At 41.4% G+C, this 27,621-nt stretch overlaps 1 protein-coding gene across 1 annotated transcript in view; it reads left to right on the top strand.

Moving 5' to 3' along the window:
• Nucleotides 1-11,331: 11,331 nt before the first annotated feature.
• Nucleotides 11,332-27,621, top strand: part of LOC120428086 (solute carrier organic anion transporter family member 74D) — a 58,747-nt gene continuing 42,457 nt past the window's right edge. The window contains exon 1 of the mRNA XM_052706943.1: nt 11,332-11,412. Coding sequence (XP_052562903.1) covers nt 11,332-11,412 — 81 coding nt within the window. The remainder of the gene's footprint in view (nt 11,413-27,621) is intronic.

Here is a 27,621-nt window from a genome sequence, read left to right as displayed (position 1 = left end):
GGGAAATTAATATACTTTTCGAATCTTAATTGACCCAAATGAGTCATTTTTTCATTTAGAACAATTTTTTTCATTTAAAAATGTGTTTTTTCTAACTTTGCAGGGTTATTTTTTAGAGTGTAACAATGTTCTACAAAGTTGTAGAGCAGACAATAACAAAAATTTTGATATAAAGACATAAGGGTTATTGCGATTTTACGAAAAAAAGTTTTGAAAAAGTTGGTCGTTGTTGATCATGGCCGTTCACGGACGACGAAACAAAAAGAAACGCAAAAAGTAACTTTTTCAAAACTTTTTTTCGTAAAATCGCGATAACTCGTGATGTTTATAAGCAAACCCCTTATGTTTACACTTCAAAATTTTTGTAATTGTCTGCTCTACAACTTTGTAAAACATTGTTTCACTCTAAAAAATAACCCTGCAAAGTAAGAAAAAACACGAAATTTTAAAATGATAAATTTTGTTCTAAATGAAAAAATTACCCTTCTGGGACAATGTAGATTCGAAAAGTACATTAAATTTCCTATAAAATGACATGTTTCAAAACTTTTTACAGTCGAGTAACGGAAAATGGCAGAGTTTTAAAAACTTTTTGTGTGTTTTTTTCAATGAAAAATGCGTTTTCCGGAATTCTGAGTACGCCATCAAATCAGGCGTACAATTTTACATAAAAGTCCCTTTGACACCAAATTTCTATCTCATCACCGTTTCAGGCTGCAAATTATTGAAAAACACCTCTTTTTTCTCCTGTTCAAAAATGGAAGAGGTCGTGCCGCCACTCCGTCAGGAGATATAAAAAAACGGACCTCGGATTCGTGATCAGGGACAAAAGTTACCTCTTAGGACAAAGTTTTACGCAAATCGAAGAGGGGTCGGGCAACTGCTGTGTAAGTTGGCGGAGAATTACCCAGTAATATTACATAAAAAATGTGTAAAAATGTGAACCTGATGAATATTCATCAAAAGCTGGTCAATATTCATGAATTCCTGATGTAATATTCACATTTTTTTCGACACAAAATCTGTCACCATATCCCGATGAATATTACCATTTTTTTTCTATGTAGCGGAAATCAATTTTCCAAATAATTTTACATACAAGTCTCGATATTGACCATTGTTCTAGGTCCAATCCTTGTGAAGATACAGCGATTTGAAAATTGAAAATGTTGAAAAACAAGGGGTTGTCCAATTATTGGTCATTTTTGGCCATGGTTTTTGAGTCTCGCAAGTATTTTAACCGGAAAGATCGTCCAATTTCCGATAAGATTGTTTTTGATACCATTAAGCATAACTTACAAGTCTACAAAGCTTCATTGAAATCGGAGAGGGTCGGGTACAACCGATTTCCTATATGAGCAGTTCTCTAGGATTTCGGTCATTCGATTTTTTTGTATTTTTTAATCCGACTGAAACTTTTTTGGTGTCTTCGGTATGCCCAAAGAAGCCATTTTGCATCATTAGTTTGTCCATATAATTTTCCATACAAATTCGGCAGCTGTCCATACAAAAATGATGTATGAAAATTCAAAAATCTGTATCTTTTGAAGGAATTTTTTGATCGATTTGGTGTCTTCGGCAAAGTTGTAGGTATGGATACGGACTACACTGGAAAAAAATAATACACGGTAAAAAAAATTTGGTGATTTTTTTATTTAACTTTTTATCACTAAAACTTGATTTACAAAAAAACACTATTTTTAATTTTTTTTATTTTTTGATATGTTTTAGAAGGCATAAAATGCCAACTTTTCAGAAATTTCCAGGTTGTGCAAAAAATCACTGACCGAGTTATGAATTTTTTAATCAATACTGATTTTTTCAAAAAATCGAAATTTTGGTCGTAAAAATTTTTCAACTTCATTTTTCGATGTAAAATCAAATTTGCAATCAAAAAGTACTTTACTGAAATTTTGATAAAGTGCACCGTTTTCAAGTTATAGCCATATTTAAGTGACTTTTTTGAAAATAGTCGCAGTTTTTCATTTTTTTAAATTAGTGCACATGTTTGCCCAGTTTTGAAAATAATATTTTTGAAAAGCTGAGAAAATTCTCTATATTTTGCTTATTTGGACTTTGTTGATACGACCTTTAGTTGCTGAGATATTGCAATGCAAAGGTTTAAAAACAGGAAAATTGATGTTTTCTAAGTTTCACCCAAACAACCCACCATTTTCTATCGTCAATATCTCAGCAACTAATGGTCCGATTTTCAATGTTAATATATGAAACATTTGTGAAATTTTCCGATCTCTTCGAAAAAAATATTTTTGGATTTTTCAAATCAAGACTAACATTTCACAAAGGCCAAACATTCAATATTACTTTGCCGAAGACACCAAATCGATCAAAAAATTCCTTCAAAAGATACAGATTTTTGAATTTTAATACATAATTTTTGTATGGACAGCTGCCGAATTTGTATGGAAAATTATATGGACAAACTAATGATGCAAAATGGCTTCTTTGGGCATACCGAAGGCACCAAAAAAGTTTCAGCCGGATTAAAAAATACAAAAATTAAAATTGAAGAAAAAAGACCGATTTCGTAGAGAATTGCTCATATGGCATTGAATTGCTCTTAAGAAAATGGATATTTTGCATGGACAAAGTTCCATCCAAATAAAAAAAAAACAAAAGACAAAATCTAAATCTCGAAAACATTTGCAAAACTTTAGAGAATTTCTCATTTTCAATATCTCAGTAACCATTGGACCGGTTTTCATTTACTTTTCTGATCTTTTAAGTAAAAATAGTTTTAAGATATTGAAATCAACTCTAACATTTGAAAATGTCCTTCATGAATGTCATGGAATATATAACTAAAAATCTAATCATTTTTACTAAAAAGAGTAATTTAAAATCGGACCAAAAGTCACTAGATATTAAGAGCTAGTCCACGAGCAGAGTAAACTTTCTCCTTTCGACCTCTCCATCTTTCAGGGGTTGTTTGGACATATATAACTAGCATTTGTGTCAAATATGAGCACTCTAGGTCAACGGAAAGTGGGGTAAATCGGAATACAAATTTTTAACCCGTACAAGCTAAACGTCTGAATGGAAGAATCGAAAAATCTTTAAAACTGCCGTATTTTTGACCTGTTTGACCAAATCCTTGACATCCGGTAGTCAAAAGAACGGGAAAGATCTCTAGTTTTCGATTCCGGGGAGAAATCCGAGTTTGGACCATTTTCACCGGAGTTATTCCGGATCGTAGTGGGGTACCTTTTTGACCGGCCGGCCGCATCCATACAGAAAATTAATTAAAATTGACAAAACTTACTGTAAATAAACAGAACATGCCCCAAAACATATTTGGATCAATGTTGGACCATCCTAGCAAGTGTGGCAACCGGTTCCGGTTCTGGCCACCCTCGGAACCGGTTCCACGAGTGGGTAAGACTATAACACATTACAAGTCACATTTTGCCTTCGTTGTGTTCGTAAAAATATACAAAAAAAATATATATATATTCAGATACAGATCCCAAATAATAAACAGGCCTTGTATGGCCACTATGGCTTGACCCCGGAACATCCGGAACACGGTTCCAGAGGACCATTTATACGAAACTTGCACATATAGCTTGCGACATGTCAAAAATCATGGTTTTGTATCGAAAGAGTCAACCAACCCACTGAAATAAAGTTTGGACACAATGTGGCCACTATGGCTTGACCCCCGGAACATCCGGAACACGGTTCCAGTGGACCATTTTTTGTAAACTGGCACATATAACTTGCGACATGTCAAAAATCATGGTTTTGCATCGCCAAATTCAATCAACACACTCAAATAAAGTTTGGACATTATGTGGCCACTATGGCTTGACTCCCGGAACATCCGGAACACGGTTCCAGTGGACCATTTTTTGTAAACTGGCACATATAACTTGCGACATGTCAAAAATCATGGTTTTGCATCGCCAAATTCAACCAACCCACTGAAATAACGTTTGAACACAATGTGGCCACTATGGCTTGACCCCCGGAACATCCGGAACACGGTTCCAGTGGACCATTTTTTGTAAACTGGCACATATAACTTGCGACATGTCAAAAATCATGGTTTTGCATCGCCAAATTCAACCAACCCACTGAAATAAAGTTTGGACACAATGTGGCCACTATGGCTTGACCCCCGGAACATCCGGAACACGGTTCCAGTGGACCATTTTTTGTAAACTGGCACATATAACTTGCGACATGTCAAAAATCATGGTTTTGCATCGCCAAATTCAACCAACTCACTGAAATAAAGTTTGGACACAATGTGGCCACTATGGCTTGACCCCCGGAACATCCGGAACACGGTTCCAGTGGACCATTTTTTGTAAACTGGCACATATAACTTGCGACATGTCAAAAATCATGGTTTTGCATCGCCAAATTCAACCAACCCACTGAAATAAAGTTTGGACACAATGTGGCCACTATGGCTTGACCCCCGGAACATCCGGAACACGGTTCCAGTGGACCATTTTTTGTAAACTGGCACATATAACTTGCGACATGTCAAAAATCATGGTTTTGCATCGCCAAATTCAATCAACACACTCAAATAAAGTTTGGACATTATGTGGCCACTATGGCTTGACTCCCGGAACATCCGGAACACGGTTCCAGTGGACCATTTTTTGTAAACTGGCACATATAACTTGCGACATGTCAAAAATCATGGTTTTGCATCGCCAAATTCAACCAACCCACTGAAATAAAGTTTGGACACAATGTGGCCACTATGGCTTGACCCCCGGAACATCCGGAACACGGTTCCAGTGGACCATTTTTTGTAAACTGGCACATATAACTTGCGACATGTCAAAAATCATGGTTTTGCATCGCCAAATTCAATCAACACACTCAAATAAAGTTTGGACATTATGTGGCCACTATGGCTTGACCCCCGGAACATCCGGAACACGGTTCCAGTGGACCATTTTTTGTAAACTGGCACATATAACTTGCGACATGTCAAAAATCATGGCATGACCCCCAGAACATCCAGAACACGGTTCCAGTGGACCATTTATACAAAATTAGATCATATAGCTTGTGACATGTCAAAAATCATGGTTTTGCATCGCCAAATTCAACCAACCCACTCAAATGAAGTTTGGACACACTGTGGCCACTATGGCTTGACCCTCGGAACATCCGGAACACGGTTCCAGTGGACCATTTATACGAAACTTGCACATATAGCTCACATATAAAATCATGGCATGACCCCCAGAACATCCAGAACACGGTTCCAGTGGACCATTTATACAAAATTAGATCATATAGCTTGTGACATGTCAAAAATCATGGTTTTGCATCGCCAAATTCCACCAACCCACTCAAATGAAGTTTGGACACACTGTGGCCACTATGGCTTGACCCTCGGAACATCTGGAACACGGTTCACGTGAATTATGTATACAAATATTTTGCACAGCTTGTGCCATTGGTTTTGATGCATTTTTCAAACCATTTATTTCATCATCATTATTTCCAAAATCAAAACACTGTCGTACATTTTTGGGATTTATTTTAGGTAGTAGTCAGGTTGGCAAATAGTGATCGTGCTCAGCACTTACAATTTGCACACAGCAAGAATCGAACACTTTCTCGGTTGTGTTTTTTTTTTCCAACACATACGTATCGTCCACAGTTGTGGCAGTTGTGCGTTCCGGATGTTCCGGGAGTCAAGCCATAGTGGCCACATTGTGTCCAAACTTTATTTCAGTGGGTTGGTAGAATTTGGCGATGCAAAACCATGAATTTTGACATGTCGCAAGTTATATGTGCCAGTTTATAAAAAATGGTCCACTGGAACCGTGTTCCGAATGTTCCGGGAGTCAAGCCATAGTGGCCACATTGTGTTCAAACTTTATTTCAGTGGGTTGGTTGAATTTGGCGATGCAAAACCATGATTTTTGACATGTCGCAAGTTATATGTGCCAGTTTACAAAAAATGGTCCACTGGAACCGTGTTCCGGATGTTCCGGGGGTCAAGCCATAGTGGCCACATTGTGTCCAAACTTTATTTGAGTGTGTTGATTGAATTTGGCGATGCAAAACCATGATTTTTGACATGTCGCAAGTTATATGTGCCAGTTTACAAAAAATGGTCCACTGGAACCGTGTTCCGGATGTTCCGGGAGTCAAGCCATAGTGGCCACATAATGTCCAAACTTTATTTGAGTGTGTTGATTGAATTTGGCGATGCAAAACCATGATTTTTGACATGTCGCAAGTTATATGTGCCAGTTTACAAAAAATGGTCCACTGGAACCGTGTTCCGGATGTTCCGGGGGTCAAGCCATAGTGGCCACATAATGTCCAAACTTTATTTGAGTGTGTTGATTGAATTTGGCGATGCAAAACCATGATTTTTGACATGTCGCAAGTTATATGTGCCAGTTTACAAAAAATGGTCCTCTGGAACCGTGTTCCGGATGTTCCGGGGGTCAAGCCATAGTGGCCACATTGTGTCCAAACTTTATTTCAGTGGGTTGGTTGACTTTTACGATACAAAACCATGATTTTTGACATGTCGCAAGCTATATGTGCAAGTTTCGTATAAATGGTCCTCTGGAACCGTGTTCCGGATGTTCCGGGGGTCAAGCCATAGTGGCCATACAAGGCCTGTTTATTATTTGGGATCTGTATCTGAATATATATATTTTTTTGTATATTTTTACGAACACAACGAAGGCAAAATGTGACTTGTAATGTGTTATAGTCTTACCCACTCGTGGAACCGGTTCCGAGGGTGGCCAGAACCGGAACCGGTTGCCACACTTGCTAGGATGGTCCAACATTGATCCAAATATGTTTTGGGGCATGTTCTGTTTATTTACAGTAAGTTTTGTCAATTTTAATTAATTTTCTGTATGGATGCGGCCGGCCAGTCAAAAAGGTACCCCACTACGATCCGGAATAACTCCGGTGAAAATGGTCCAAATTCGGATTTCTCCCCGGAATCGAAAACTAGAGATCTTTCCCGTTCTTTTGACTACCGGATGTCAAGGATTTGGTCAAACAGGTCAAAAATACGGCAGTTTTAAAGATTTTTCGATTCTTCCATTCAGACGTTTAGCTTGTACGGGTTAAGGATGAAAATCGTCCAAAATCTTCAAAAGGCTGTAACTAAGGCAAAATTAAATTAAAAAAAAGCAAAAAAATGCAGTGTGAGGCATCTCAATTGGTAAATTCTAAAGAGAGTTAATGGCATTTATGTGAAAAAATAGCATAATGTTCAAACTCAGTATTTTATAGGGCCACCAGTGAGCTACTCGTTGCACCTGGTAGGTAGGATCTTCTGTACGACCAGCTTGTTGGATACGGCTTCGGTAGTGCATTTATGTGATTAAATATCTCGTCAAATACTATATTTTTGGTGTGTTTGTCAACACAGCAAGACCTATCCTGTTGGGAGGCCGATGCAAAGTGGGTATTCCATTGGATTAAGTCAACGAAAATGTCAGTATTGTGTTATATACTTGCGTGTGTTATAAGTCATTTGTAGGCTAAATGTTGACCGTGCAATGTGGGCATGGTTTTGCTAGCGCTCGCATCTACAACAACGAGGAGTGGTAAAGATGTGTGAAAATTCAGACCAAGGTCGACAATCAGACAGTGGGCTGCAAAAGGTCGTATCAAATCGAATAGCGGCATTGAAATAATGTCTGTGTTATGGGACTTTGTATTCTGGAGGACCCTCTTTGGCCTTAGGAGTATTATGAGGGGTATTTGCGGCGTCATCCTAACACATAAGTTTGGGTTTGAAGTGTCTTTGATAGCGTAAACTGGACTCTGACCCTTGCGGTCGCAAACTCAGATGTGGACCAGTAGGGGCCCTACAAGCGCTGCGATGCGATTGAATAGCTGGTATCTCGGTGTAGCGAGTGTGATCAGGATGCGATGTTGGAACTGCGAAATGGCCAGGTTCTCGCGTGAGAATGTACCATGTGAGTGCTCACACGAAGGGTTGCTGTTTTTTGGTTGTGATATTGCATTAGTTCAGCAGGTTGTTTGTTTGAATGGGGCACGAACCAGTATGCTATACGTCCTGAATGGTGAATCGAATTTTTCTTTATTTCGGCCGTAGTGTGTGTCATGGGGACCATTTCCTTGACATCCGGTATCTAAAGAACGGAAAAGATCGCTATTTGTCTGTCCGGGAGTTAGCCAATTGACCATGTCACCGGATTTATCCGTGCGGTGGGGTACCGGGGTTACTGGCCGCCGGCAATCATACTTTATTATAGGATAATTTGTCATAATCTTACGGGGATAGAATACATACTTCCCCTTTACAGAGGGGGTTCATGGGGTCCATACGAGCAAGTGCAACTCGTTCCGTTCGGGCCACCCTAGTACCGTTCCACGAGGGGTTGATCATAACACTTTACAATCACATTTGCCTTCGGTGTGGACTAAATGATTCAATAAAATATAGTTATGCAGAGACCAGAGACCAAATAATTTTCAGCCTGGGTGGCCTCGTTCGTGACCCCCAACTTCCGGAACACGGTTCAGAGGTCCATTGGATACGAACTTGCTCAGATATCTTGCAACAGGCTTAAATCAGTTGGTAGCGGTATATGCTCATCCCCCAACCCTCTGAAATAGACAGTTGGGACACTATGGTGGCCCACGATGGCTTGACCCCCGGATCACCGGAACACGGTGCCCAGAGGGCCCATGTTTGGTATACTGGCACATAGAGACTCGGCTACTTGGCCAATATCTTGGTGGGGCATGCGCCAAATGCTATCATCTACACTCAACGCTTTAAAGTTGGGACTTTATGTGGCCACGATGGCTGGACCCCCGGAACATGCCGGTACAAACCCGGTTCCAGGGGTCCATATTTTGGGTAAACGGGCTGCACTTATATACTGGCGATCATGGTCCTTATTATCTTGGTTTGGGGGGCATCGCCAAATTCATTCAACACACGCATTTTGAAGTTTGGACAGTGATGTTGCCCACTATGGCTTGGACTCCCGATCCATCCGTAACATGGGTTTCCAGTGGGACCATGTGGTTGTAAAACTGCCACTGATTATCTTGGCGACTATGCAAAAATCAGGGTTTTGCATCGCCAAAGTCAATCAACAACACGCAAATTAAGTTTGGTACACATAGGGGGCCACTCTATGCTGTTTGACCCCCCGAACATCCGGAACACGGTGTCCAGTCCAGTGGTCCAGTGTTGGGTAAACGGGCACATAGAACTTTGCGACCATGTGTCATAATAAATCTTGGTTGTTGCAAAGCGGCCATATTGAATGTCTTACCATCCCACTGAATAGAAAGTTGGGAACACATTGGGCCTCTTATGGGGGGACTCCCGGTATCATGCTCGGAACCTACGGGGCCAGGGACCATTTGTTATTAACTGGCTCCTAGAACTGGCGACATGGCCATTATGTCATATGGGTGTTTGCTTCGGCCAAATTCGTACCTTCCCACGGTAATAAGTTTGGGACACAATGTGGCCACTATGGCTTGACTCCCGGATCATCCGAACGCTCATCGGCCTCATCTGTGGACGATACGTATGTGGTGAAAAAATAAACTGCAACCGAGAAAGGGGGCGATTCTGGCTGGGTGCATATTGGTAAGTCTGAGCACGATCACTATTGGGGGGCCTACCGCGACTACTGACCGAAAATAAAGCCCAAAAATGGCACGACAGTGTGTTGATGTTTGGAAAGAATGTTGTATGAAAGAAATGGTTGAAAAATGCAGCTAAATCCAATGGCTCAAGCTGGGGCTATATTTAGTGGTAATACATATTTCTCGTGAACCGTGTTCCAGAGGTTCCGGGTCCATGCCATAGTGGCCAATGTGTGGCCAAACGTCATTGGAGTGGGGGGTGAATTTGCGGGCGATGCTAAACCATGAGTTTTGATCCAGGTCACTACTAGAGTATCTACATTTTGTATGATATGGTCCTCGGAATCCGGGGGCTGGTCCGGGATTCATGAGGGTCATGGCCAGGATTGTAGATGGTGTCGTTAGATGTGACTAGTTGTCCGGATAAATGGGTCCCCTGGAACCGGGGTTGCCCGGATGTGTCCGAGGTCAAGCCATAGTGGCCACAGTGTGTCCAAACGGCAGTTGAGTGGGTTTGGTTTGTAGGTGGCGATGGCAATACCATTTTTTGTTGTACTAGGCTCACAAGCGATGAGTTCTTATGTTGTTATTTTTGGTCCACGGGAACCGGTGGGTCGGGATGTGCGGGGTCATGCACCAGGATGTTTGGGACTATGTCCGCTAAGTATAGAGGTTGCCAGGTGTACTAAATAATGGTCCCACGGAACCGGTGGCCGGAGGGTCCGGGGTCCTAGCCATTGTGGCCACATTATTGTCCAATACTGGATTGGATGGGTTGTGAGTTGAATTTGGGCGATGCATAACCATAGGTGTTGTTTCATGTCGCTAGTGGTGATGTCCTGTTGTCATTATTTGGTCCACTATGGTATCCGGGTGCCGATGTTCGGGCCGGGGTCAAGCCCATAGGTGGCCACAGTGGGTTGCACAAACTTATTTTCAGTGGGTGGGTGGTATTGGGGCGAGGCTAATACCAGGATGGGTTGATCAGGTCGCAAGTGATAGGTGCCATTTTCACTAATAATGGTCCACGGGTACCGGGGTGCCGGATGTGCCGGAGTCATGCCAGTGGGGCCCCACAACTATTGGCCAAACTGGATGTTGAGTGTGTTGAGTGTATGTGGCGATGGGCCATATACCTTGAGTGTGTGACTTGTCCTCAAGGTTATGTGCCTGGTTACAATATATTGGTCCCACGGGAACCGGTTCCGGAGGTTCCGGGGTCAAGCCATTAAGTGGCCACATTGTGGCCCAAAACTGGTTTGCAAGTGTGGTGGTGACTTGGTCGATGACTTAACCTTGAGTTTGTGACATGGCGCAAGTTAGATGTGCCTGGTACAAATAATGGGCCTCTAGGGACCAGGTGCCGTGAGGTGCCGGGGTCTAGCCTTAGTGGCCCACAATTGTGTCCCATTCTGTAATTGTCAGTGAGTGGTTGTATTTGGGCGATGGCATAACCTAGTTTGTTGTCCTTGTCGCAAGTGTATTTGTGGCCATGTACATATATTGGGTTCCACTGGATCCGGTGTGCCGATGTGCCGGGGCTCAACCATAGTGGCCACATTGTGTGCCAAACTTTTATTTCAGTGGTGGGTGGGATTTTGGCGAGGCAAAACCGATAGTTTGTGGACTGGCGCATGTTATTTGGCCAAGGTACTATTTTTGGTCCCTCGGGATCCGTGGGCCCGAATGTTGCCGGGGCTTGCCATAGTGCCCACCATGGTGTTGCAACGTTGTGGCAGTGGGTTGGGTGAATTTGGCGAGGCGACAACCCAGGAGGTGTGGTGTCATGGTCGCAAGGTTAGATGGGCCAGTGGTCAATAATTGTCCACTGGTACCGGTTGCCGATGTGCCGGAGTCATGCCAGAGGGCCACTTATTGGCCTAACTTGTTTGGAGGGTGTTGATTGGTATTGGGCGGAGGCTATATCCTGATGTTTTGACCATGTCCAAGTTATTTGGCCTGTGTACAATTAATGGGCCACTGGAACCGTGGTTTCCGGATGTGGCCGGGGGGCCAGCCAGTGGGCCCACAGTGTGTCCAAACTTTTATTTTCAGTGGTTGGTTGACTCGTGCTGATACTAAACCATGAGTCGTTGACATGGCGCAAGCGATATGTGCAAGTTTCGTATAATGATAAAGGGGCCCTCTGGATCCGTGTTCCGGATGTGCCGGGTCATGCCTTAGTGGGCCAGACTTGGCCGTGTTTATGTGTGTGGGTTCTGTCGCTGGATATAGTTAGTTATTTTTTTGGTATAGTTTAGACGATACACAACGAAGGCAAAATGTGAGCGTGTAAGGTGTGATAGGTCGGTCACTCTCGTGGAACCGGGGCCGGGGGGGGGAGTGGCCGAACCGGAACCGGTGGGTGCCACACTTGCGAGGATGGTCCAATCATTGATCCAAAGAGGTGTGTGGGGCATGTGCTGTTTAGTTACAGTATGTGTGGTCAATTGTAATTATAGTGTCTGTATGGATCGGCCGGCCGGCCGTCAAAAAGGGACCCTCACGACGTTCCGGTATATCTCCGGTGGAATATGGTCCATACTGCGAGGTGCTCCCCGGAAGCGATAACGAGAGATCGTGTCCCGGCGCTTGGTCGACCGATGGCAAATTTGGTCAATACAGGTCATAAATACGCCCAGTGTTAATGATGTGGTTCGTGTGCGGGCCAGTGCAGTCGGTTAGCTGTTACGGTGTATAAATTGTATTGCCGATGTACCCCACTGTCCGTGACCTAGAGTGCTCAATATTGACACAAATGCTAGTATTATATGTCCTAACACCCCTAAAGATGGAAGTCGAAAGGGAAAAGTTACTCTGCTCGTGGACTCCTTGAATCATGACTTGTGGTCCGATTTTAAATTACTCTTTTAGTAAAAATGTTTAGATTTTAGTATATATTCCATGACATTCATGAAGGACATTTCAAATGGTTAGGTTGATTGTCATTCGTTAAAACTATTGTTACTTAAAAGATCAAAAGTAAATGAAAACCGGTCCAATGGTTACTGGAATATGGATAAAGGAGAAAGCGCTAAATGTTTGCAAATGGGTTTCGAGATTTAATTGTCTTTTGTGTTTTTTGGGTATGGATATCGTTGTCCATGGCAAAATAGCCATTTTCTTATGAGCAATTCAATGCCATAGGAGCAATGCTCGACGAAATCGTCTTGTTTTCGTCTATGTTAATTGTTGTATTTTTAATCCGCTGAAACTTTTTGTGCCGTCGTATGCCCAAAGAGCCTTGTTGCATCATTAGTTTGTCCATATAATTTCCATACAAATTCGGCAGCTGTCCATAACAAAAATTATGTATTAAAAGTCAAAAATCTTACTTTTGAAAGGATTTTTGATCGATTTGTGGCTTCGCAAAGTAATAGATTGTTTGGGCCTTGTGATTGTTGTCTATGAGTGAAAATCCAAAATATTTGTTTTCGAAGAGATCGGAAAGTTCACAATGTTTCATATATTTAACATTGAAAATCGACCATTAGTTGCTGAGATATTGTAAGAGAAATTGTGGTTGTTTGGGTGAAACGTTAGAAAACATCAATTTTCCTGTTTTTAAAACTTTGCATTGCAATATTTCAGCAACTAAAGGTCGTATCAACCAAATTCAAAAAAGCAAAATATTGATTTCTCAGCTTTTCAAAAATATTTTTTCAAAACTGGCAAACATGTGCACTAATTTAAAAAAATGAAAAACTGCGACTATTTTCAAAAAAGTCACTTAAATATGGCTATAACTTGAAAACGGTGCACTTTATCAAAATTTCAGTAAAGTACTTTTGATTGCAAATTTGATTTTACATCGAAAAATGAAGTTGAAAAATTTTTACGACCAAAATTTCGATTTTTTGAAAAAATCAGTATTGATTAAAAAATTCATAACTCGGTCAGTGATTTTTTGCACAACCTGGAAATTTCTGAAAAGTTGGCATTTTATGCCTTCTAAAACATATCAAAAAATAAAAAAAATTAAAAATAGTGTTTTTTTGTAAATCAAGTTTTAGTGATAAAAAGTTAAATAAAAAAATCACCAAATTTTTTTTACCGTGTATTATTTTTTTCCAGTGTAGTCCGTATCCATACCTACAACTTTGCCGAAGACACCAAATCGATCAAAAAATTCCTTCAAAAGATACAGATTTTTGAATTTTCATACATCATTTTTGTATGGACAGCTGCCGAATTTGTATGGAAAATTATATGGACAAACTAATGATGCAAAATGGCTTCTTTGGGCATACCGAAGGCACCAAAAAAGTTTCAGTCGGATTAAAAAATACAAAAAAATCGAATGACCGAATTCTGAGAGAACTGCTCATATAGGAAATCGGTTTGTACCCGACCCGCTCCGATTGCAATAAGCTTGTAACTTGTAAGTTAGCTTAATGGTATCAAAAACAATCTTATCGAAATTGGACGATCTTTCGGTAAAATACTTGCAGACTCAAAACCATGGCCAAAAATGACCAATAATTGACAACCCCTTTTTTCAACATTTTCAATTTCAATCGCTGTATCTTCACTAGATTGACCTAGAACAAGCAATATCGAACTGTTATGTAAAATTATTTGGAAAATTGATTCCGCTCTAGAAAAAAAATGGTAATATTCATCGGGATATGGTGACAAGTTTGTGTCGAAAAAATTGAATATTACATCAGGAATTCATGAATATTGTACACTTTGATGAATATTCATGCAGTCACATTTGACACATTTTTGATGTAATATTACTGGGTAATTCTCCGCCAACGTACACAGCAGTTTGCCCGACCCCTCTTCGATTTGCGAAAACTTGTCCTAAGAGGGAACTTTTTCCCTGATCACGTTATCCGAGTCCGTTTTTAGATCTCCTGACGGAGTGGCGCACGACCTCTTCCATTTTTTGACAGAGAAAAAGAGGTGGTTTTCAAATCTTTGCAGCCTAAACGGTGATAGAAGATTATTGGTGTCAAAGGGACTTTTATTAAAATTGTACCCTGATTTGATGGCGTTCTCAATTTCCGAAACAAACGAATTTTCCTTTGAAAATAACACGAAAAAAGTGTTTAAAACTCGGCCATTTTCCGTTACTCGACGTAAAAAGTTTTGAAACAGGTCATTTTTAGAGAAATTTAAGTGTACTTTTCGAATGCTACATTGTCCCAGAAGGGTAATTTTTGCATTTAGAACAAATTTATCATTTATAAATTTCGTGGTTTTGCGTACTTTGCAGGGTTATTTTTTAGAGTGAAACAATGTTCTACAAAGTTGTAGAGCACACAATTACAAAAATTTTGGATGTATACATAAGGGTTGCTTATAAACATCACGATTATCGCGATTTTACGAAAAAAAGTTGAAAAAGTTACTGTTTGCGTTTCTTTTGTTCGTCGTCCGGAACGGCCATATCAACAACGACCAACTTTTTTCAAACTTTTTTCGTAAAATCGCAATAACCCTTATGTCTTTATATCAAAATTTTTGTTATTGTCTGCTCTACAACTTGTAGAACATTGTTACACTCTAAAAAATAACCCTGCAAAGTTAGAAAAAACACATTTTTAAATGAAAAAAATTGTTCTAAATAAAAAATGACTCACTTGGGTCATTAAGATGCGAAAAGTTTTTATTTCCCCATAAATGACATTGTCCAATTTGTTTTACTGCGATAACGGAATAAAGAGAATTTTTAAAACTTTTTTAGTGTTTTTTTCGATGAAAAAATACGTTTTTTTCATGATGCTGAGTACGCCATCAAATCGGGCGTCTAATTTGACATAAAAGTCCCTTTGACACCAGATTTCTATCTCATCACCGATTCAGGCTGCACAATATTTAAAAAAACACATTTTTTTGCATGTTCAAAAATGGAAGGGGTCGTACCACCCCTCTGTCACGAGATATTCAAAAACGGACCTTGGGTTCGTGATCAGAGACAAAAGTAACTTCTTAGGACAAAGTTTCACACAAATCGAAGAGGGGTCGGGCCAACTTTTCCCGATTTTGTGTATGTTGGTAGAAAAAAAGAGGTAATATTCAACATACCAAATTTTTAAACTTCTAAAATTCAACTTTTTTTGTTGTGTACTGGTTTTTGAAAATTTTGATGACCATTTTTCAAAAAAATAGGTTTCAATAATGGATATTAATGTTTGATAAGAGAGACATTGCCACCTGTAAGTTTTCTTGAGGCTTTTTCAACATCCTAGGCCTTTTTACAAAAAAAAGATCGTAAGAAATGTTAACATCACCTTCCATTTTGGCTTTTAAACATAACATCATAAAATCACAGAATGGCGTATTGTTTCGTCAATGTATTTCATACAGAAACCCGTCCAATTTCTACAAGTTTGTCTTGACCACTTTTTGATTCGATGCAATGAACTTGAAGGTAGAGCAATATGAAATTACGAAATACAATAATATGGTAAATAACTTACGCCCGCTCTTTGTGCTGGACAGCTGGGCATCGGATCCTTAGGCTCATATGGGATGAGAGAAGGTCCGTATGTGATCTGGGCGACAAAGTGTGATTATTGCGGGTGGGTCGTTGGATTTAATTCCGGGATTTTCATGTTCGGGCTTTTGGCTCGGCCACGATGGGGGGACCTTCTTATCCCCTGACATGGTGCTTTCGTGCATATGGGCGGCTCTTATGGTAGTTTGCGAGCGCGAGGGCTGTCGTCATTGGTGATGTAGATATGTATTAATAGGTATGACTAACATTTAGGGCTTTGGGTGATAGGGATATTTGTTGGCATTTAAAAGTGGTTGAATGGGTGGGTGGGTATTTTTCGTTTGTTGGGGGGTTTGGTTTAGTTCGGTTACCTTTGCTTAGAGTGTGCATTTTTGAGCAGGGCTGGTGGGGATCACTGGTGTGTGGGAAAAGGATTTCTTAGTGCAATTATATTTTTGGGAAGGAATATTTCCATTTTGGGCTTGCGTTTAGATGTGTCTTTTGTGCATGTGTATGGTCAGATGGAAGGGTGTATATTGCAGTAATGTCTGATAAAGACGTGTTGAAATTTTTCTCATTGTGTTCGGCCAAAATCAAAGTCATACGTAGAATTAGTTCCGTAATGTTTATGAGATGACGTGCAGACATGTAGTGGGGGGCGCGTAGTGCGGTGTGTTGTATAGGGGTGATTTGATTGGCGTTGCTATTGACGCTTATAGCATTCGAATAAGGTGACGAGTCATAGCAGTTTATAGTGGACTTTGTGCAAATATGGGGGGCTTTATAGGGAACCGTGGTTCTTTCAGGGTTATATAGGGGGGTAGCAGCACTCGTTATACTTGGTAGTATTGTCAATGTAACGGTAGTTCTGCTACCTATAGGATGCTGCCATGACAGTGGGTCCATGCGGTGCAAACCGAAAGTTTTGTGAGCGGATTCAAAGCCTTCAATATTTTTATAATGGGGGGGTGCACATCATTAGGGCCTAGTTTGCATATCATTGTGATTTGTCTTGTCCAATCTGGGCAAATATGAGAATCTTCTTAAAGATGCAGCAGGGTAGCTCTTATCGTTTCAACGGGGTAAAGTAAGTTTGTCATTAGAGTATTGCGGCGCTATAATGGAAGCTGTGATCGTATTGTCCAGGGTCAAGGATATGGCTTCATCGGGTTTAGTTTAATTATCAAATTAGCCGTTGGGGTTTCGGCAGACCGTAGGTAGGTGGGCTAACTTTGTATAACGGGGGACGCTGAATTTGAAATTGACGTAAACGAATCTATAACCCGTACATTTCATTAATTTCAATTTAATTCTGTATCACTTAATCCTTCTCGAATGCACGATTCTGGGTTTGTGGTATAGCATACCATCTGGTGATCGGCGCATATCTGCCCCATCATTCCATTCTGCCCCAAGCACCCCCTTGGGGTCCAGCTATATGTGCCATTGCTTGCGGTTGGACGGGGAGCATATCTTAAGTAATGGGTGGGGTGGTGGGGGGGGGGGTGGTGTGGGGGAGTGGGTGAAAGGGAGGTTTGGGGGTTTGTGGGCTGGGACGAGCCCGGGCAGGCACTGCCTACCGTTGCGTTGCCGGGGTGCCTCTTGTACATTTCCGGCCGGCGGTATCCAACAAACTACCCAGGGCGCATCACACACACACAATTTGACACTATTCCGGCCCCTACGAACATCCTCCAATCGGCGCGTCTTTTGCGATCCGGTGAACGTGATCATCGATACCCCCATTCCTGCGTGTGTACGGGTAATCAACCCGACGGTCCAACCGTGATTAGTGTTCTGGTCGTGGGTTATTGTTAGAGTGTCATCAAAGAGAATTGCTCCGTTTCTCGGCAACTGTAATCGGCGTCCGTGCAGTTGTTGAATATGCGAATAATACTTGTGTTGCAAGCATGGGGGATATCTCACCCTGTATGGTTGCCGGTGTTTATGGTGTGAAAAGGCGGTGTTATGCGGGAGCTGTACTTAACAACGAATAATACATTGAGTGTATGGCGAATCATTTATTTTATTGATTGTTTGTGGATGGAATTTAATATTGAAGCGTTATATGATATCATTATTAGATAGTGCTACTATGTTGTTGATTAAGGTGGCTGACCCTATATGTTGGATGTAAATTTTGAGTGGTAGGTTGTTGATTTTGTAGTAGTTAAGGAGCAACATTTTCCGGATGACATAACTTGGGTAACCATATTCAATATGTCACTCACGTACCCTCCTGGGCTTGCACGGCAACTTCGTCCATCACTACAGATCATGAATTCACGATGGTGAGTTTCGCGTTCGATATGTGCTCAGAAGCTCACCATCCGCACACGACACACCACACACACAATTTAATCACGGTCGTCAGGCACGCGTGATATGCTCCAATTTAGATTCATCGGAGCACGGTAGGGCAGACGGCCGCGTTGGGCTACCCTTTAATCGCGTTGGTTGGGGTGAGATTCGTTGTAGGTTAGCATTCCGTCATTGAACTCAGTACACCCCTAGTGAGGTGGGAGATATATCTCGGAATTTGACGCGGAAAGTTGGCCACGTCTGCCTACGTTATGGACTGTGATATTGAAGATGTAATTGCTATGTTATGGCGAAAAATTTAGTTTCATACTGTTTGTCTGATATTAGGCATTTGAAAGGTTGTACTGGGGCTGTGTATAGATACTAAAGTAGGGAAACTTTAATGTTATAAGCTTGCACGGTGTAGAAAACATACGGGTATGTCTAGTTCATATATGTAAGCACTCTCCTGGTGCTGATTAACTGATTCAATGGGAATATCTGAGAATTTACATCAGTACTATGTGTTGCACGGGATCGTTGTAGCAACGATAGCGGACCACCACCCGTAGGGAGTAAATTGTAAGTATCTATGCGTGCACGGGGGTTGTAACTATCAAAATTTAGTATAAGTCACGGTTCTGGGGTACGGCAAAAATTGACACACTTAGGCCACGTTGAGTTGCATACACTTTTTATACAAGTAGGGTATGTAGGGTTATTTATGTAAACAAAACCACCCTTGAAAATACGCCAAGGTCGATCGTACAAGTCTCGCGTTCGGTTGGTCACCCGGGAATTGGTATTATTCAAGGTGGCACGCAGATCGGAGGGCGGCTAGTTGTTACTTGTGGTGTGTTGTTGCGGCTATAGAGGGTTTGGAACGGTTTTGGGTACTGTTTGAGCAGTGGTGTAGATAGTGGTGTGTGTGTGTTTGTATTACACCACGGCTTATGTGACCTGGCATCTCCAAGGATTCATAGTGTACTTTTGGTTTGGGTTTATATATATATAATTTTAATAATTGTCAGGCAAACCTGTCGATCGGGAGTGTCTACGAATTCGATTTGCCAACTTTGAGACGTACCGAAAAGGGTTCATTGGTGAGTGGGTAATGGCCACAACAATTGTCAACGATGATGTGAGATGACTGGTTCTCCGAATACCACAATTTTGCATTTGTGTATAGGGATGAGTGGCCGGACCAGGGTGACACGGCTTCCGTTGTTGCGGGTTGATTTTCCGTCCTCCGTGGGGCCTTGCGTGTGTGCATGGGTGTAGTGGGGGTCTGGATTATGAATATTTAGCATAATTAGTTGGGCTTATTCGTCGAGCAGTTACTGTTTATTACTTCTCTTTTGTTACCATCGCCTTGGGATTGTGTTGTTTGTCACTCGCGGTCGTTGCCGATGAGTTTGTTTAGGTGGGGGCGCGGTGGGTGAGGTGACGAGTTAACGTTCCGATTGGGGTTCTAATTGCGTTTGCGATTAAGGGCGGTCTATTTCAGCGATGATTGATGGCACCGTCGAATAATGTGAATCTGATGTTATTTAATTCAGTTTAATATATGAAAGGCCCTTCCTACATCACCGTTGTGCTTGATCGCCGGTACGAATGTGCGGTATCGTGGGCGAATCTAATACTATTTCTAAGCCCAAATTCATCTTTCCGCTCCGCCTTGCTATGAGGCGGTACTAACCCCTAAACACCATTAGAGTCTGTGGCAGTCATGCCGATGGTCGTCCCAGCACGCTAGTATCCTAACTGGCCATCCACTTCCCCGGGCTTACCTCGTCGTCCGGGCGGTCGGTATGGAGTCACGAAAGTATTAGTGCCGTCTGGGCAGCGTTCATCGGTGCAATGTTGGGGGCCTTCATGTTCGGTTTCTGCACTTACGTTGTCTCCATGGCTATGCTAAAATAAGGGCTAGTTGGTATGTCTTCGATAGTGGGAATGCATCTAGCCATCAATCGGAAATATGCCACGTCTGAATCGTCGGTTGGGCGCCAGGGATAATCTGCGGATTGTAACAGTTTTGGTTTGTGTATTTTTTTGATGGTACAAATTATGGTTTTTTAATGGTGGAGTTATTGTTATGGCTAACGGATGGTTTGAAGGATCCGACTTTTGGTTTGACAGCGACAAATTTAGGACGCGGATCGACACAGCTAGATCGGTGTGCTTTACGTAATTGGGCTGTTTGTATAACATTGTTGGGGTGTTATGGTTGCGCGGGGGTGTATCAGTTTTTGCGGGTAAATGTGTGGTTTGGCTTGGGGTGCCGGTGAGTTTGTGGGGTAGGGGGGGTACGGTGAAGAAGATACGGAGCTATGTGGGGGTGGCGGCGTGGGGCATGAACTGGTAGGGGGGTTGCCTGATGAGCTTTCGGGACAATCTATTATCTGCAGGCTTGTGATAGCGATGCTGTTACATAATTTCTGTTGTAGTGGTGCTAGCTTTTCCTAATCTAAGTTGGGTCTTGGAGATTCAATATGAAATCTTGGGTCGGTGGTGTCAAATAACGATGAACTATGATTTATGTTTTTTATTTTTTTTTTCATGATGGAGTGCACTTAAGGGACAAACGTTTTTTGTGGGGGTAGGTGTCTCCTGGTGTATTGACCCTAGCTGGATGGCGTGATTTTATTTCAGTTTCTGTTGTGGTTGGTGCGTGGTATTGCTACGCGTAGGGTGGCTATATGTATGTGGGGGGCCATCTGGGACTGGGATTTTTGGTTGCCGGGGAGTAATTTGATATCCCTGGTATTTTATCCTTGTTTATATTTGGGCCGCGTGGCTATACATGTGGGGGGTAGAAGAAACGTTGTTTATTTTTTAAATAGATTTTAGGTTCAGCAGGTTGGGTCCTTCTAAGTGTGACGCATTAGCTTAGACGGATCTATTGGTAGGGCCCTGAACCTAATTTGAATTATAATTGCACTCGATTAATCTTCGAGTCAGGTGGAGGTCCGGGGGGGGGGAGATGAGTGAAGAGGTAAATGTTTAAAGTGGGGGTTGTGGTTTGGGTTATTAGTTGTTTAGATGATTTGAGAGTCTTTACGTATATAAATGAGAGGGTTGGGGATGATTTTATTATTGATTTGAGAGTATTTGAGAGGGGGAGGGTTGGGGTGGGGGGGTGGTGGGGTGAAGGTGTTTAGGGGGGGAAGGAGTTGAAATTTGTTGAATGGGGGGATGATGTGGGGAAGTTTTTGGGAATGTAATTGGGTAGGAATGTATATTTTTGTGGTGTTTGGATTTATTGGTGAGGGGTTTTGGGGGTGATGGGGGGAGGATTTGGGGTGTTGGGTTGTAGTATATTTTTTTTTTGATGGGTTTTTTTTTTGGGGGGGGGGTTGGTTAGGGGGGATAGTTTTAGGTGGGGATTTTTTTATAGGGGGTTGGGGGGGTGGGGGGGTGTGGGGGTGTTTATGTTTTGAATTAGGGGATTTTTGGGAATGGGATTTTTTGAGGGGTAAGTGGGTGTTGGGGGGTTGATTGTAGGGTGGGGGATTTTTTGAGTTTGTGGGGAGATTTTTGGGGATTAGGATGGGGGAGGGTGTGTTATATTGGGGATGATTTTTGTTAGGTGGTTGGGGTGTTTGATAAGGGGATTGGGTTAATGGGGTGTTAGGGGGTTTTTGAATGGGGGATGGGGGTTTGTGAATGGGGAAATAGGGTTTTTTTGTGGGGTTTTATTTTTGGAGAGTTGGGGGGTTAGGGTGTATTGTGGGGTGAAGTGGGTTTGGTGGATTTGTGGGTTTTTATGGGTTTTGGGTGGGGATTTGGTGAGTGGGGATTTTGGGGGGGGTTTTGTGATTTGATATTGGGGATGTGGGTTATGGGTTTGATATGTGGGAGTTGTGAGGTGTTTTGGGGGGGGGTTAGGTTTTATGATTGGGAAGGGGGTTTAAGGGATGATTGTGAGATATTAGTGAGTGATTATTGGATTTTATTTTGTGTTTTGGGAGATAGGGGATTTTTGTGGGGGATTTGGATTTATGATAGTTGGTTTTTTGTTTTAGATAGTGGGATTTTTTGGTAAGTTTTGGGTGTTAGGTTTTAGATAGGTGATTTTGGATAGTTTGTAGGGGTGGATTTGGTGGGTATGAGTTTTTGTTGGTTTTTGGGGGATAATTGTGGGATGGGGGTTTTTTGATGTGGTGGATTTTTGATGTTAGAGATTTGGGGGAATGAGTTTGGAGGTTTGGATGGTGGAAAGTTTTATGTGATTTTTGTTTTTTTGTTTGTGGGGGGGGATTTGATTGGGGTGGTATTTTTGGTTTGTTTTTTGATAATTTGGGGGGTAAGGTGATGGGGGGGATGGTGAAGTGAATTGTGGTGAGTATGGAATTTATGGGTTAGTTTGTGGTTGGTGTTTGGTAGGGTTTTTGTTTGGAAGTGTGGGGTGATTTAGGTGTTGGTGAGGTGGTTTGAGGTGAGTTGTGAGATTGGAGAATGTGAATTGGGGATGGGTTTTAAAGGTAAGTGAGGTGATAGTGGAAAGTATTATAATAGAAAGGTATAAGTATGAGATAAAGGAGAGTGATGTATATTATAAGTTTATAAGGGTGGGGAGGAATATGATATAAGGAGGGGAAGGGTAGATGGGGTTAGAGAAGGGGGTATGGTAGGTTGGGGAGGTTGGTTTGTGGTACAAGTTAATAGGAGTTATGGGGTTGTTTATTTAGGTGGTTTAATTAGTTTTAGGGGGTGAAGGGGGAGGAAGATAAGGTAGGTGGTTTGGAGTGTTTTGATAGAGTTTTTGGTTAGGAGATTGGTGTAAGAAGTGTAAATAAGGATGGTGTAAGTGAGTAGATTTGATTTGGAGGTATTTGGGAGGGGGGGGGGGGGGTGGGGGTGATTTTTTGTGGATAGAGTGGTGAGAGTATGGGAGGTTAAGTGGGGGAAGGGGGGGAGATGGAGTGAAGGAGGGGGAAATGTTGAGAGTGGTTTTTGGTGGATGGGGTGGTTGTAGGATTTTGGGTGGAGTTTTTTTTAGTGGGGTTAGTTTGGAAGGTTGTGGGTTTTTGGGGGGGGGGGTTGTTTAAAGGATGGAGTGTATGGGTTGTTTGTAGGGTTTGTAAGGGATTTTAGAGTTAATTGTTTGGGGTTGGTGGGTATTAAAGTGTTTTGGTGTTATGTTGGGTGGGTGATAGGGGGGTGGTTAAGTGGTGAGTGTTTGGGTGGTATGGTTTTGGGGGAAGTGAGATATGGATTAAGGAGGGGTGTGTGTTGATTTTTAAGGGAATTGGAGGAATGTTTGGGGTTTGAGTATTAAAGTGATTTTGGGTTGTATAGGTTGGGTGTGGATAGGGGGGTGGAATGAGATTGTGGGGTGGTTTTAGGGGAAGTGAGAGAGAGTAAGTGAGGGGTGTGATGATTTTTAAGGAAATTGGATGAATTGTATGGGTTGTGAGTATTAAAGTGATTTTGGGTGTTATAGGTGGGGTGGTGATAGGGGGGTGAAGTGAGATTGTGGGGTGGTTTTAGGGGGAAGTGAGAGATGATTAAGAGGGGTGTGATGATTTTTAAGGGAATTGAGAATTTATGGTTGAGTATTAAAGTATTTGGGGTTGATAGGTTGGGGATGGTAGGGGGTAGGTGAGATGTGGGGTGGTTTAGGGGGAATGAAGATGAATGGGAGGGTGTGGTAGTGTATTGGTCGAACTGGTCAAATCGGCGTCCTTGTCATTGAAGGATCTATCTACCCATAATATAGGGTTATGCACGTAAGGCTGCGGTGGAAACGGTTGGGTCGGTTCGATTTATATGTTGGATTACGTGTGCCGATCTCGCTGCGACTTTCGGTGTTAGGAATCTATTGGCCTTTGGCCCCAACCTCCTGACTGTGTAGATTATCGGACAACCCTGTCAAAAGTTATACGCACGTAAGTGGCTGTTTGCACTTTTTGAGCCGGATCTAAATATGTTGATAAAAAGTCGTCCATCGCGCATGCGCATACGTTGAGGTAAGTAAAGACCTTTCAAACCGGCCAAGACATAGAAAATCGGACACCCATCAAAAGTTGAAGCACTTAAGTGTCATTTTAGCACGTGTTGGGTGGGATCTCGATAGGTGGATGAAAAACGGGCCGTCGCATTGCGATAGCGGGGATAGGAAATCAAAAGTCGTTTCGCGTCCAAGAATTGAAGAACTGACAAACCGGTCAAAAGATAAGCACTTAGGGCTCAGGTAGCACTTGTGAGCCGAATTCAAGTGTTGGATGGAAACGTGGACGATATCGCATGCGACTTTCGTTGGTTAGGAATCAAAAGCCCTTTGCAACCGTCCAAGAATGGAAGATCTGACACCCTATCAAGGGTATAAGCAGAGAAGGCCCGGCATCGAAGACTATCCAATCTAGTGGTATGAATAATGAGTCAAATTGATAAAACACTGAAAAACATCGCCCTTTTGTGTCTATTTTGGATAGCACCTTTTAAATGTGAGGAAGGCACCAACTACCCTAGGGTGGATTAAGTTACGTTTTTAGTTTGAATTCAAAACTAATTGTTATTTACTGTGTATTGTTTTCTCCTGAAATCTTTCCTAGTGTTGAGTCGTGTTTATCTGTTGCTATTTCTTTTGTCGCGGTGTTTTGTTACAATATTTTGGTCCTAAGCATTTTAGAAAAGTTTTTCAAAAGTACAATAGTAATATTTGTGTTAATCCTTTAATTATTCCATAAACTGAGTAAGGGCTCGAATCTCACGTGCTTAAGAAAAAGGTGAAGTTTCAAAACAATGGACAGTGAAGGAAATATACTATGTAAAGAAACAATAGTAAAAGAAAGATAGTAATTGATGGAGTAGATAAAGAAATTAACAATAGGTATTGAATAGAGGTAACAAACAAGCTTAGATTGTATTGAGGGCAATTTACAGGGAAGATGAGAAATTATTCAAATAGATAAATAAAGAAAAGGCATATGATAAACAAAATTGACATCGCTGCCAAATTAAGAGAAAGCAGACAGTTTGTTACAGCAGCATCAATTGGTAAAATAGAGTGGAAAAGCGTTGAGAAATAAGAGAATCAAATAAGTAAAATCGAAATCAAATGGAGGATAGTAAGCGGAAGCCGTTTTAGAAAATCAGTGAAACAAAATAAACAGAAGATAGCTGTTAGCTGAAATGGAAAGAAGAGAAACCCCGTTCTGCGATGCTCAGGTACATCCACAGCAGTTGACTCAACATACTGCGAATCAAAACAATACCGTCTACAATCACAAATTACTTCCCTTTCCCACATTGACGCGCCCCTTTCTTCTAGCCGTCTCCACTCTGACCCTCGCTGGTCAAAGGTTTACGAGTCGTTTCCACAGGCCACCAGCTAGGTTACACCTTGTCATCATGATGACTAAACCAAGCCAACGTGGAGGTAAGAAAATAGGACACTTGCAAGGAACTAGAGCCATGCTGTTTTGTCCAAACAGCACTACGGATGTAGTTGGGCTCCTTCCGGGATGTTCCTCGCCTAGGTGTGTCAACCGACGAGTATCATCAGTATCATGCACCCTTGGCCTGCAACTTTGCCGAAGACACCAAATCGATCAAAAAATTCCTTCAAAAGATACAGATTTTTGAATTTTCATACATCATTTTTGTATGGACAGCTGCCAAATTTGTATAAAAAAAATATATGGACAAACTAATGATGCAAAATGGCTTCTTTGGGCATACCGAAAGCACCAAAAAAGTTTCAGTCGGATTAAAAAATACAAAAAAAATCGAATTACCAAAATCTTAGAGAACTGCTCTTTGACATTTCTTTTTTCCGAAATATCAGTTGTTATGACAGCCGTTTTTTTGAAATTTTAGTTATTCATTTGAAAAATTTAAAAACATCAATTAATTCGTAAAATCCTAATTGCTGAATCGTCTACTGAAATTTCAGTTGATGAAAATTCAGTGAAACTTCACTGAATTTCACCTAAAAAATTGTTGTGTGAATATGAATTTCATTAATCCTTATCATAAATATGGAATTCTTAAAAAGTTTCCACAATTTTCAAAAAATGTCTGTGACAACAGTAGTAATATGCAACCTACTCAAATCAATCAAAAATATATTTTTTACATCATTTCAAATACTTTTCAACAAAATGAAATTTCAGGCGTAAACATCTTGTAATATTTTCTTAATCTTCTTTCTAAAAATAAAATTGTATGTATAGGTGTCCTCTGCTGCTTCTATTGTTGGGAATCAGAATAAGGAAAGTTTGTTAAAATCTTTTCAATATATTTTTGTTACGAGTATTTATTTATTACTATTTTATAATTGCTTACTTTTAATGATGTGTCTCAAAATGTTACCTGGTTGAAGCACACTAGGGTGCCAACTAAAAATTAATTATAGGGACACCTCCTGGCTCGATTCCTTAGGCAAAACCTTAGGTTCAAGTTTAAAGGTAGCTGTGGAACTTAAAAGTTTGTAAAAAAGATTTTTTTTTTCATGCAAAACATCTATTTTAAATTGCTAATAACTTTTCTGGATCAACTCGGAGCGCTTTGCACTCTTTGACAAAATTGTAAAGTGGTAAACTTTTCAATGGAATCTCACTCTTGACAATGTTTTCACATAATTAACACCACCTCCCGGGAAAAATTTAAAACGGTTTGGCTCGAAATTGGCACAAAAGCTTAATTCTGCCTAAGGAATCAAGCCAGGGGTGTCACCTAAGATATTCCAAAATTTCTAGTTTTGTTTCCACACTTAGCACATTTATTGAATTATCAAAAAGTAATTACAAATTATGTGTTTTTTTTAATTTATTAAATCTACATCCATTTAAAACCTACCTTCACAAACCCAGACCCCACAGCTCATTTATTCGCTCCACGACTGTATAGACCGAGCCACGTAGCCCAGTGGTAACGCTTCCGCCTCGTAAGCGGTAGATCGGGGTTCAAATCCCGGCTCGGACCAACACAACTGGTGAACTTTTCCCTTCTGGAATCGATTGCTTAGTAAAGGGAAGGTAGTGTATCGTCACAAACTGGACCTTATCACGACACCTTAGGGAGGCGACCTATGGAATGTTAACATTAACCGTAACATGTTAACATTAAGTTGAGAATGAAACTGCCACTGAATCCGCTTTGTAAATGCCGGCCCCGATACTCTTCAAGGGTGTTCCCCTCAGGAACTGGGAAAGATTTACTTTTTACTTACGACTGTATCACCCGAGGTCCGACCATTGAAAGGGGGTTGGTCCCCTCTCCAAGTGTGGAGAGTATCACAGCGTGATGTC

The sequence above is a fragment of the Culex pipiens genome, chromosome 2 (assembly GCF_016801865.2).
Source record: "Culex pipiens pallens isolate TS chromosome 2, TS_CPP_V2, whole genome shotgun sequence".
NCBI classification, from domain to species: domain Eukaryota; kingdom Metazoa; phylum Arthropoda; class Insecta; order Diptera; family Culicidae; genus Culex; species Culex pipiens.
Note: the sequence above shows the minus strand (reverse complement) of the source record. Positions and strands in the feature narration are given on the sequence as shown.